We start from the raw sequence: 12,223 nt of genomic DNA on the forward strand, positions 1-12,223 counted from the left end.
AAATTTAAAAAAATTACTTCCATCTTTCCATTATTATAAGTTCTTCTTAACCCAAGAAAGCCATTTATTGCCTCAGACATTCAGTTCTTATATCAATAAAATCCCTAAGATTTAGAATAAATATGAATTAAGATGCAAACTCCAGTCCCATGCACTCTTATGGAGTCTCACAGATCATTCACTCACCCGTGGTTTTGGCAGTCTTTCTTCTCAGTGTCTCTACCCCTCACCACATCTGGGACTTTTTCGTCATCTTTCAAATGCTCCTCTGCTTCTTCCAGGGGGGCACACTTGGAAAGGGTGTGTTCAGGTTCACCAACACACTCTTCTCTCTGATCTGTTTCAATCTGAATTAAAGGCACTTCCCTTGAACAAAGTGATTGGCTGGTGAGGTTTATAGAGACACCATCATGGCACAAGGAAGTTTCCTTTTTAGAATTGAAACTAAGAGGAGCAGCTTTGCTTGGAGAGGACACCGGGGGATGTTGGCTTTCGGTAACAGAGTCTTTCCTCTGGTAATCAATAGACTCCTCGACAAGAAGAATTGGCCCACTTTGCACTCTGCTAGAAGCTAACCTGTTTGCACACTTGTCCACTTGCAAGGGAGGGCCACCAGAAACAGGCTCAGCATCAGCCTGGGCATCATCCACTATAATTTTGTTCTTCCGCATGAGGGCCTCGATTGAGTTTGCCCATGTCTCATGAATTAACATGGCTGTGATCTGGTCAGTCCCACCTCTGCGATACAAGCAAGAATCAGATTTGCAGAGCCCCGTTGAGGAAGCACTGCTGACTGGCTGTACGCTCAGGAAATCTCGATGGTTGTTTTGAGCAAAGCCATCTAAGGAGTTGGCTTTGAATGGCACATTCACTGTCAGCCTGGCACCCAGCGATCTGCCATCTGGCATAGATGACTGTCTGTAATACAATGGGGATCGCAGAGAAGGTGACAATAAACCAGCTGTCCAATCCTGGCTGCTTCGTCTGGAGAAGGCATTATCTTTGCTTTCTCTTTCAATGTCCCTCAGCATGTACCTGTAGAACTCCTCGGTGATGCTCTCTGTGCTGGACTGTTTAGAGGGACAGTTTGACCTCACACTGAGGTGGTCATTTTTCCGGCACACCTGCTGCATAGCTGAGTTCACAATGCTGCTGGCATTCTTGCCTGCATAGTAATCCAGCAGCAACTCAAATCCTCTTCCTTCATTCTCCATCTGATTCACCATGAACCTGGAAAACTCATCGGTGATGCTCTCACAGCTTGATTGCTTGGAGACAGAGCTGGCCCTGCTCACTGGCTGACTTAGGGTGCTCATTAAACCCAGGCTGTTGACATAGGCCCTGGCGTTAGAGTCCTCCTCAGCAATGCTTTCACAGCTGGAAGCTTTCAGCCGGTTCCACCTGTCTCCACTCTGTAACCGATTCCGGGGAAAGCTCTGGGCTTGCCAGACGCCATCCACCATGGAAAACTCTGTCAGGTTCATGATCTTGGCTGCTACTTCGTTTGCAAAGACATTGACAGAATCTTGGGAGTCCTCAAGGTTCATTGACTCGTCCACAACCCTGTTCATCAGCTTCTCTTTAAGCTCCGGGTGCTCATCTGTTTTCCTCTTGATCTCACTGAGCCGTGGTGGCTTGTGTTTCCTCACAGCGGCCCCACTGGCCTGACTCTCCTTCCTCTTCAAAGATCGGCAGGTTAAGTTCGGGGTAACCAGAAACTCGGTCCCTCTTTTCCATGCACAAAACCAGGGTTGTTTTCCCTTTGAGTTGTCAAGGCAAATTGCTGCAATTTCAGTTGCCATGGAGACAATGGTCTCTGCTAATTCTTCGGCAAAGTCTGTAATGCTGTATACGTCTGTGTGTTTTGCCTGCAGCATGGACTGAGCAGGAAGCAGCAAGTCACTCCCTAACAAAGACAGATTAACTTGAACTTCATTGTTTAGAAGTGAGGCACAATTGTACTTCTCTTGGATGTTGGGACTGAAGCTGTCCTCAGCATCCTGGGAACTGCTGCTGCACTTGGTGGCTGCCCGTGTCCTTTCTCCCTCTGAAGAGGCTCTGCATTCATTCTCATTGTGACTCAGTGTCTGATGAGGATTTATTATATCCTTTCCCATGGTTCCTTTCAGATATATTTCCTTAGGGAATATTTTAGCAGTTGAAGAACCAGGCATTCTAGGACTACAAGACAATTCAGATTGCAGCATGGGGTTCTGGAAGAGACCTGGCTTTGCTGAGCCCTTGCTGTCTTGCTTTGGAGGCATGTCCTCTACAAGGTCATTGATAACAAGACTAGTGCTACGTGGATGAATATGTGGATGGCTGCTGGAGTATTCAGTGGCTTTAGTCCATGCTTGACTAGCAGCCTCATCAGGTGGCTGGTTGCCTAGTTCTGTTTCCCTCCATCCAATGGTCTCCTTAGAAAGGAGAGTGGTACATTCACCATGCTGTACAATATGGCTCATCTTCTTGAGTGTGAAGCATATCACATTGAAGAGCAGTTGATTTGTACTTTCCATTAAGATGTCCAGAGTTTCAGATGAACGCGTGCCTTTGGGGTCGATTCTTTTATTTTGCTGGTGAATTTCATCAATGCAGTGCTTCAGAATCAGATTGGACAGAGCTTGTGCCAGTTCATTTCCAAGCGCATTTTCTGAGCACAAGCTCCGAGGCTTGAAAGCAGTTTCATTAATTCGTCTGTTCATTGATTCCATGAGGTCTCCAATGCTGCTGTAGGCATTAGGCCTTATTAAAACCAGAGCGGCCTCTTTGAACAATGCCTCTGCAATGGCCTCATTTCCCAGCGCCATGCCCCTCCCTGTTGCTAAATTAAAAAGTGGAGGAATTGCTGCAGAAGACACAGCTGCAGGCAAGAGTCCACTTGAAGCTTCAGGGCACTTCACCTCTCCTGTTTCAGCCAGGCCACAGACAGCGACGGCACTGGCCACCTGCGTCATGCCGCACAAAGCAGATGGAAACGAGTATTCACTGATGGAAGGTTCCTTGAGTACTTGGGACGCTTGAGTCTGCAATAGGTCGTTGCCACCTGGTGGATGGTTGGAAATAAGGGAGTCTTGCTCCATTTTTAGTCTTTCTGTGGCCTGTGGACTGGAAATAGTTCCAATCACGGTGGCTGCACAAGCTAATGCTACCTCTAGAGCACTCTGGGGGTGTCTGCTGGCATTCTCTCCAGAGGGGACACCTGAGTTTTCAAAAGAGACTTCCATCTCAGGCCAAGTAGAGATGTCTGGCTCAGGGGCAGTATTACTGCCATCGGGACTCTGAACAATGACGATTTTGGGGAGCTCATTCCATGACTGAGGGACCTTGATATCTTTTGTGGAACAGCGACGAGGGAGCAGAGCACTTCCTACAGAGACACTGACTGCAGTTTCCTGGGATAGTGTAGGCTGAGACTGAGATAATCTAATAAATGCATCTTGCAGCACAGATTCTGCTAAATTTGTAGCATACTCGCCGGTTGTGGCTTCTCCATCTTGTATTCGAAGAAGAGAATTTGTTCCATCTTTATGGTCTCCTGGGTCTAACTTGTGGTCATGCTCCATGGCAGTGCCATGGGCAGAAGGTCCTTCTTTCTTAACCACCTTGGAGAAATAAGCCTTGCCTGGAATACAGAGTGCCTGCAATTTTTCCACTTGATCTTTAAAATTTTCTGAATAATAGTAATTTGTGGCTGTCGTCTCATTCCCCGCAGTTTCACCTTTCCACTCTGATAGCTTAGCTGATGAATCTAGACTCTGCAAAGTTGTGTCTTCTGCTTCTTTTCCCAGAGATGTTTCTGTGTTAATCAGTGACGTGTGATATTTGCTAATGTATTTGTCTTCCAAAGTACAAAGTGACTTTTCCTTATTGTAATCCCATTTCTCCTGAGTGATTTCCTTCGACTTTTTACTTTCCATAACATTGGCTGAAACATTTATATTCTCATAACCTAGTGAAGAGAAAATGAAGAGCACGATTACTTTTTGAATAGCAGGTTCTCATGAGCCTAAAATAATTATTTTCTAAAAATGCTTTAAAGCATCAGGTATCTCCCCCACAACCCCCAATGGCATTTGAATGTTTCTTCAAAAAATGTTTCTTCAAGAAAAATGAATCTGAAAAGACTTCTGTGCTTCCTTATGGAATGCTGCCCAACAAAATGGGTGTCAGTGCAGAAAAGAAGTGCAAGCATTATAGCAGAAGAAGAAGGCTTTTGGGAGCTGACAACTAGTCACCATCCTTCAGGGGCAAAGTAAGCCCCAAACTGCATTTATAACTTCCAAGTGAGTAAAGAGGGAAGAGAGAGGATGTTTACAGCAACCTCAATAGTGAGTCTTGTTACAAAAATATGCTCTGAAGTTTGCATAGGATTTGCCCAAGGTCAGTGGCAACTATATCTGGGGTATCCCTTCCTAAGGCTCAGAGTCAGGGAGGGAGTCCATTGTTCACTGACCTCCACTAATGAGTCAATAGAAAGGGTGAGTAAATGAGAACTAAGCACTTTCTTGGGTTATTTACTTCTGTCTTCACCATTTGCTCTCTCTAGTTCTTGATTTAATCTTGTGTTGTCTTGTACAGTTACATGCTGTACAGGCTTGTAGCCTAGGAACAATAGACTATAAGGTACAGCGTAGGCGTGTAGTTGGCTATAACATCTAAGTTTGTATAAGTGCACTATGATGTTAGCACAACAATGAACTTGACTAACAATGCATTTCCCAGAATGCATCCCCCTCGTTAAACAACACAGGACAATCTCATATCATACTTTTAAATACATTAGTGCTACAGGAACTACTATACTCCCAAGGTATAGATAAGGGCTCAGAAGACTAAACAAAGATTAGATAGCTGGCCCCAGGTTTCACAGCTTCAAAGAGACTGTTAGGATTCAGGCCAGTCCAACTCAGCTTCAACAAGGAAGTGGCTTTGATGGAAGATTTAGGGAGGTTAACTTTCCTCCCAGTGATAGTCTCCATCTCTTGGCAGTCAGGAGGATTTCCCTCTAACACACACACATTTTCATCAGAACACCTAAGGCATCTTTAGAGAGAATGGAGCCATCTAACCATTAAATCTAAGTGCCTCAGTCAGCATCTTCACCAGTTTTCTTATCCTCTTTTCCTCCCAAACTTACTGAAGATTGTGATGTTTCATCTGAACTGATGTGACCTGAAACTTTTCTAAAATTGCATGTAGACATTTTGATAGGGTGACTAATTTCAGAATGCACATTTGTTTTATTGGAGAGTTCTCACCGTTCCTGTATTCTTCCACCTCACTCTCCTCCTCCAAGTGCTCAGATGCGGTGAGAAAGTCTTCCTCGATGGAAGACAGCGAACAGTTTGTGTCATCCTCCACCTTCAAGATGTTTGTTTCCAGGTGGAGCTGCCGCTCCTGAACCAATTCCAGGCCAATCAAAAATTTGTTGATTTCAAAGATGATGCAATTGGTACTGTTTGGTCTGTTTCCCCTTGCACACTGGACCAAGCAGATGTCTGGCAGCCAAGGACACTAAAAGTGGATAGAAAAAAAAAGCCTTTATTAGAAAAAGAAATTAGAAAATCATGGACTCTGACCTTTCTTCTTCCCTCAATCTCTCCTGTTAGGAGTGGGGACCTTTAAAATATTTGGAACATCTTCTAGGCTTATTCTGACAAACTGCTTGAAAAAAAATTCAAGTGCTATTTGGGAACACAGAGTACCTAGGAGAAAATTTGACATAGGGGAAAGTAGACCAGTTGTATCACATATTTTTGTTCTCTTCTATTAAAACAAAAATTGCCCTGGGCAAAGTTAATCAGGTAGGGAAGACTTTCTTCAAAGCTATTAAAATAGGGGAGAGAGGCCAGAACTGAGTCAGACCACAACTCCACTGAAACAAAAGATGATTGGGTTTTTAAGAGCTGGTGTAGAATTATAGTCTATCTGTGCTCGATAATTGGCTTTGCCCAAAGGAAAACTAAACTTTTTTGTATCTTCATGATAGGAGACAGTTTTGCAAATTGAAGCAACTCTCACAAAGGCCTAAATTATTTTGTAGGTACCACAGTCCCTATGTTTTCATACTAGTAGATCAGCTATATTGGGGTAGCACAGCAATGCCAAATCTCGTCTTAGTCAACTAAGAATATCCCTAAGTTAACTAAGAATATCCCTAAACCAGCAGCCAATACCGCTGGTTTAGGAATATTCTCAGTTTGGCTTCCTTGTCCCATTAAAAGTTGCTTACCTACTAGTTCAGAGATGGGCACATGACACATGAGAGCTAATAGGACACAATGAGACTTTTCCTGGGAGCCACCTGGAGGAGATATTCTCTCTTTCTTACTCAACGTGAATCCAAAGGAAATTGCTTCCTTGTGAGAAGAGCTTATCTGATAATGGGGTATACAGAGAGAAAGAAGAAGAGAGGCCACAAGAGAATACGCATGTCTGATGACTTTGTTCAAATCCCTGTATTTAATCTACCCACTGGATATTTTAGTTACATGAGACAATGCATTCTCTCTGTGCTTAAGTCAATTTTCTGATATGTTTAATTAGAAAACCCAACTAATAGGCCTGGTCCAGAAATACTCTTAAAACTGAGGTTTATAAATTACTTTTGGTCATAATGATTTTGCCTAATATAAAGAGAGGGTATTTAGAGCCATTTCTGTGTTCTCTTTTCAGACGATTAACTTTCTCACTAAGGAAATGTATTATTAGAATGACTTCAAGGATTTTGTTCTAGTCTTGCTTTACAAGTTGTAATGGACTGTGTGTAGATTTTTACAAAGCATCAGGAGTAGAGCAAGAAATAGTGGGTGGGCCTCTGAATTTTTTTGATAATTTGAAATACTGAAGAATAAATTATTTAAAAATTTGCAGCAAAACTAAAACCCAAGAAAGGACAATTTGAAGAAAAACAAATGCTTATTATCTTAATCTATAGCTTTCACTATAAACATATCTTATTTGAGAAAATTAGCAATCTTTTATACAATGTACCTTTAGAAATCTTTTATGTATTTTTCTGTAAGTTGATTAAATAATTTGTATATTTTTATTTTTCTTCAGATAAAGGGTATAATAATGATCTATCTAATAACAATGGACAACAGGGTGTTGAATGAGGACAATAATCCCTACTTTATTTTTAGTAGCATTCTTTTCTTTTGGAAATTTCATTCCTTGGGACCAAGAAACTCCCTTTGCATCCTGGGGGCTGCTATCTTGTACTTACTACTTGACTGTTTGGTGCATCCTAGAACTAAAAAACATCCAGAAAGAAGGAACTGTGGGATTCTGGGACCACATAGTATGAATTAGAATTTTGGTGTTATTCTTGTAACAGAAGACAATTCTGCTTTTTACTACCCAGTATATTTTCAGAAAACCAAGCTAACCAATCAATGCCTAGTGTGTCTGCTCTAGTTTAAGTGCCACGTAGCACTATGAACTTGAGTCGATGTAAGGAAAGGTCTGTCAAACTCTAAGTTGCAATATTTCGGAGAAATACAAATGAACTATTAAATACAGAGACGTTCTTATTTTAATGCTGTAAGAGTTTATGTGAGGCATCTAGTTGGGGTTTATACTGATATTTGCCAAGAGCCAACCATTGATAACATCACTAGTGAATGAACACCTCATCAAGAGCCTATACTTCTTACCTGTGAAACTTTAAAATCTGCCTGGAGATTTCCAGATGTTAACCCACTGAGGAGGACAATTTCATTTTCTTTTGGTTTTTGGACATTCATGGAGCTGATAAGTTTTGGGAGATCTGGTGAAACACTGACCAATTTCTGTAGAGCAAGAATCTTCATTAGTTTAGATGATTTCTTTTCACTTCCAAAACACTTCCCCAAAACTATTTACTTACAAAAATAATATACTCATGTAACTATTCATACTATACGTTACTTAATCTACTAAATTATTACTAGGAGAGATTGTGTGAAATTGAAGCATAAAGGTTTAGATTGGTAGAAGAGTCTTCAAATATAAAGCTTTTAAAAACTGTTAGTACTAAACTTCCAAAAGTTAGCATTTAACAATTGCTGTCACACCACAGGTATACTTAGTAGTTTAGAAATAGTGTTCTTTTAAGTCCTTGGGTAAGAGACTTATTGATTAATAATCATCTTATTTTCTAATAAAGTCAATAATAATACCAATAATAAAATAATTATTAACATTGATCTTGCTCTATGTACTAGGCCATTGGTCGGCAAACTGCGGCTCGTGAGCCACATGCGGCTCGTGAGCCGCGGTTTGCCGCTCTGTTGACTAATGAGCTTGCCGACCACTGTACTAGGCAATAAGCTAACTAAAGTCTTTACATGTTATATTTTACTACATTTAATTCCCACAACACCCTTATAGGGATGAAGTACCACTATTGCATTTTTTTTACACTTAAGTAGTCTGAGGCCCAGAGAAGATTAAGACCTCACACAAGTGTTACATATGTAGCTAAGTCAGTGCCAAAGTATCTACCCTTAGCCATAGCAAAAAGACTGCTTCAAATCACTCATATAAATCTCCAAACACATAGTTATGATGCCAACTTGCTTTGGCATCTCTCTTTGATGGACACTGCACCATAATCCCATCAAATGAAATAATATGTACAATTTATTTTGAAAACCCTTCCAGTACTATACAGATGAATGATATCTGGAACTTACTGGAAAGCTTCAGATGAAGCATTGTCAAAAAACAAAAGCATTACAGGAGTCCTGAGTAATTGCAGGTCTACTGTTCTGTGATAATCAAGCTGCGAATGGCATGCTGTTATACATTAAAAACATTACATTAAATAGTGAGATCAAACCATCTGCAGCTCTGGGCATGAAATGATCATCACATCAATTATTCTTCCCATTGTGTCCAGAGGCTATAGCACAAAGGATGGCATGAGCCTTCAAGTTCCTGTATGTTGTCAAGGATTTACATCAGGATTCTCACAATTTTGGATGATCTTAGAATATTTAGCTGCTGCAGAGTGTGAAACGTTTGAGCCCCAGAGCAGTGCAGGACTGGGAAAGCAAGGTTGGTGATAAAACATTTGATGATGACAAAGCAGCAGGAAGCAGCAACCCTGAGAGCCAGAGGAAAGGGCTGGAGAAACCTTGGAAAAGCTACCTCAGATGGTACTTGAGAGTGGAGAAGGGGAGAGCAGAAAAAGCCACTTTACGGAAATGGTGGGAGGAGGAAGTGCCTGCTTGGAGAGTAGCTCTGTCTCTTGGGAAAACAAGTTTTACAAATATAAGGCAGGCAAACTGCATGGGAAGGTGAAGGAAAGGGGTCAGGGAAATGGGCTGTGATGAAACCATCCAATTCAACAGTCCCCTATAAAATGAGCATCATTTAGAGATGCAGTCATGTTGGTTCTCACATCAGTGCAGCCCACCCTTGTAATGAGCTCCCGGAGAGCTTGAGTCCCCAGTGTTACCTGCTGCAGGTGCTCTGTGCTGCACTCATCCTTGTTCACATCCAGGTTCACAAAGCAGACCTGGGAGAGAGGGCAAAAGAGGCAGTTAAGTAAGAAACCTGGCAGTTCTTTTTGAAGAAAGCAGGAATCAGTTGGGGGCAAATGATTTGAGTTCTACACATTTAGTATTGTTGACTGAACATGTTATCTTTGGGCTTCTATGCAAACTTCTATACCCTGGTCATAATTCCCACTGATCCCACCAAATGCCTTCTTCCTTTCATGGCCCAGTAAACAAAGCAGTGTCTTTGTATTAGAGTCAATGTAACAGTTACAACAAAATCTTCAGGTTTATAAAGGGTTATCCAATCTCATGAAATAGGAAAAAAGACTGTAATCCTCTAAACCTCTGTTTATAACTGCAATAAACACTTCTTCCCGTTTCCCTATTTCCTCTTCTCATTTCCTGCTCCTTCTCTCCTCTCACTTTTAATATAGTGTATGCTAAGTGGATTTCTCTTTGTTTCATGGTTTTAAGTTAATTTATTTAATCTTATTACATAGCTGGCCTCTGTTTAGCCATCTTAAATACATGTCTGAATAGGTTAGAGCATAAAAACAACAGCTACAATACTAAATAGTAATTCAGAACAACAATAACTTAAATCTCAAACACATCCCATGGATAAAAATGTACTATGGGCATTCAGAGGGAGACGGGAAGAAGAAAACTTAACAAAAAAGTTTCAAAGAGGTGAGATACACTCTTGAGAGTTGGCTAGGATCTTGGTGGGTGGGGAACAAGAGGGTGTCCCTGGGAGGTCAGGTAGCATGAGTGATATTTGGCGGTGGAAAGTTCTACCCACTGTAGAGAAGCAGGGAGGGAGAGAGACTGACTAGAGGGCAGAAGGCTGCAGAAAGGGAAGAGTCAGAAATGGGAATGAGGCTCTATAACGTTTTGCTTAAAATCATCCAAAGGTATTTATTCTTAACAAGTTGGTTTGGCCATGTAAAACTGAGAACATTAATTATCTGGCTATTTAATCAGATGTTTGGACTTAAGCCGATGCCTGCAGGTATATTCGGCTTTCTGATTTCAGTAGTTGTTCATGGTCATGGTTTCTCATAGTCCATACCTTTTCTTTTGAGGTTAAAAAACAAAAAAACAAACCAAAACATAATAAAAAGATTTTGGGAAAGTCCTTAAAGTAAAATAGTTATAGATTGCTGAAGTGTCAAGACTGCTACCGTTTTACTCTCACCAATAATGGGAGTTTTCCTGGGCTCACAATATTTTTACAGTGTATCCTCAGAATGCTGTTGTTGAGAATAACTACAGTAGATGGGCATTTGGGGGAAGAAAGTGCCACCTACACTCTCATTCAGAGGCCCTCTTCCTTTGGGTTATTGAGATGGGTAAATAGGGAGGAAGTGAGCAGGAGTTCCTTTGCCAAGACAAGCGTAAGTAGTAAGTGGTACTTGGAAAGGGTTCATGATCTGGAGTGGTTTCAGGATATTTATATAACAGCAGTAACTTCGTCCTTGGAAAACTGGTTCAATATTCGTTAGTCCTCCAGAGCTTTTAATAGCATGCAGCTGGGATGGCAGTTACTCAATTGAGTAGACAATTTTCCATTCTCCTTGAAGAAAGGTGCACTACCTTGACCCTGGGTTCTTATTATCTTATATCACCATGGGAGCGGGCAAAGCAGAGACCAAAGGAAGACATCTGTAATAACGACTTGTCTGCCCTCGGATACTGTCTTTAGTTCTCTGAAGATGAACTTACTTTCATTCATTTCAGGCTGTAATGTGAGCTCTGCCTACATTTGGAGGACACTCTTCACACTTATTGGCTGAGCCAAGATGGAAATAAAGCAAGATATAAGCCAACCACTTGCTTATACTTGGTGCATATATCTTTCTTTGGGGATGATCCAGGTTTTTAGGGTCTGATGTACATACAATTTTGGGAGACCCTTTTTAAGAGAAAGAAAAACAAAATTGAAAATTCTAACTTAGGTGTGAAAGTGAATATTCATTTCTTTAGAAGTGTTTTCCGATGGTCTTAGGCTCTACAGCAGCGGTTCTCATGACCCACAGGTTGAGGGTCACGACCCACGGGTTGAGAACTGCTAGCAGGGTCACCTAAGACCATTGGAAAACACAGATATTTACATTATGATTCATAACAGCAGCAAAATTACAGTTATGAAGTAGCAACAAAAATAATTTTACTGTTGGGGGTCACCACAACATGAGGAACTGTATTAAAGGGTCGCGGCATTAGAAAGGTTGAGAACCACTGCTCTAAAGGGAATAGAAAGATAACCCAGTCTTACTATAATATTGTTGTCTGCATATTTTTTCAGCTTCACAAACCTTTGCTGATAATAACTTACACATTTTCCAGGTTGATGACAAATTTGGTGGGAAACCACTATAAAATTTCTTTGATATATGGTTGTTATAGGCATACCTATTACTTGTAATACAGGTTTCTGCTATACAAACTTAAGAATTTGGGTAGATTATTTTTTATTGATTTACATTAAAAAATAAAAAAAATATGATGTAGTTAGTTATTATTCTCAATGTTGTATTATCAAGTAAATTTCTTCCAAGAGAACCCAATCTTGAATTTATAATTTCACATGTCTGGTGACAGGAAGAATTCTTCACAGGCAAGTTTCCTTGTTTTCTCTTTACCATCTATTTTTCTTTATATAATTCTGGTATTGGGGATAGTAGGACATGCTTATATTGCAAAATCATCTCTGAGTTACACCTTCATGT

The 12,223-nt window shown here is 40.8% G+C and overlaps 1 protein-coding gene across 8 annotated transcripts in view; it reads right to left on the bottom strand.

The window, feature by feature from the left end:
* SPHKAP (SPHK1 interactor, AKAP domain containing) overlaps positions 1 to 12,223 on the bottom strand; it is a 105,045-nt gene that overhangs the window by 20,017 nt on the left and 72,805 nt on the right. For all 8 annotated transcript variants that reach the window (XR_013960730.1, XM_080670996.1, XM_080670994.1 and 5 more), the window contains 4 exons: positions 9,449 to 9,508; positions 7,662 to 7,796; positions 5,262 to 5,517; positions 187 to 3,952 (listed from right to left, as the gene is read on the bottom strand). Coding sequence is in view for 7 of the 8 variants with exons in the window: in XM_080670996.1 (XP_080527122.1) it covers positions 187 to 3,952; positions 5,262 to 5,517; positions 7,662 to 7,796; positions 9,449 to 9,508 (4,217 nt within the window). In the remaining variant the exon portion in view is untranslated. The remainder of the gene's footprint in view (positions 1 to 186; positions 3,953 to 5,261; positions 5,518 to 7,661; positions 7,797 to 9,448; positions 9,509 to 12,223) is intronic.

This window comes from Plecotus auritus, assembly GCF_963455305.1.
Source record: "Plecotus auritus genome assembly, chromosome: 5".
In the NCBI taxonomy this organism is placed as follows: Eukaryota; Metazoa; Chordata; class Mammalia; order Chiroptera; family Vespertilionidae; genus Plecotus; species Plecotus auritus.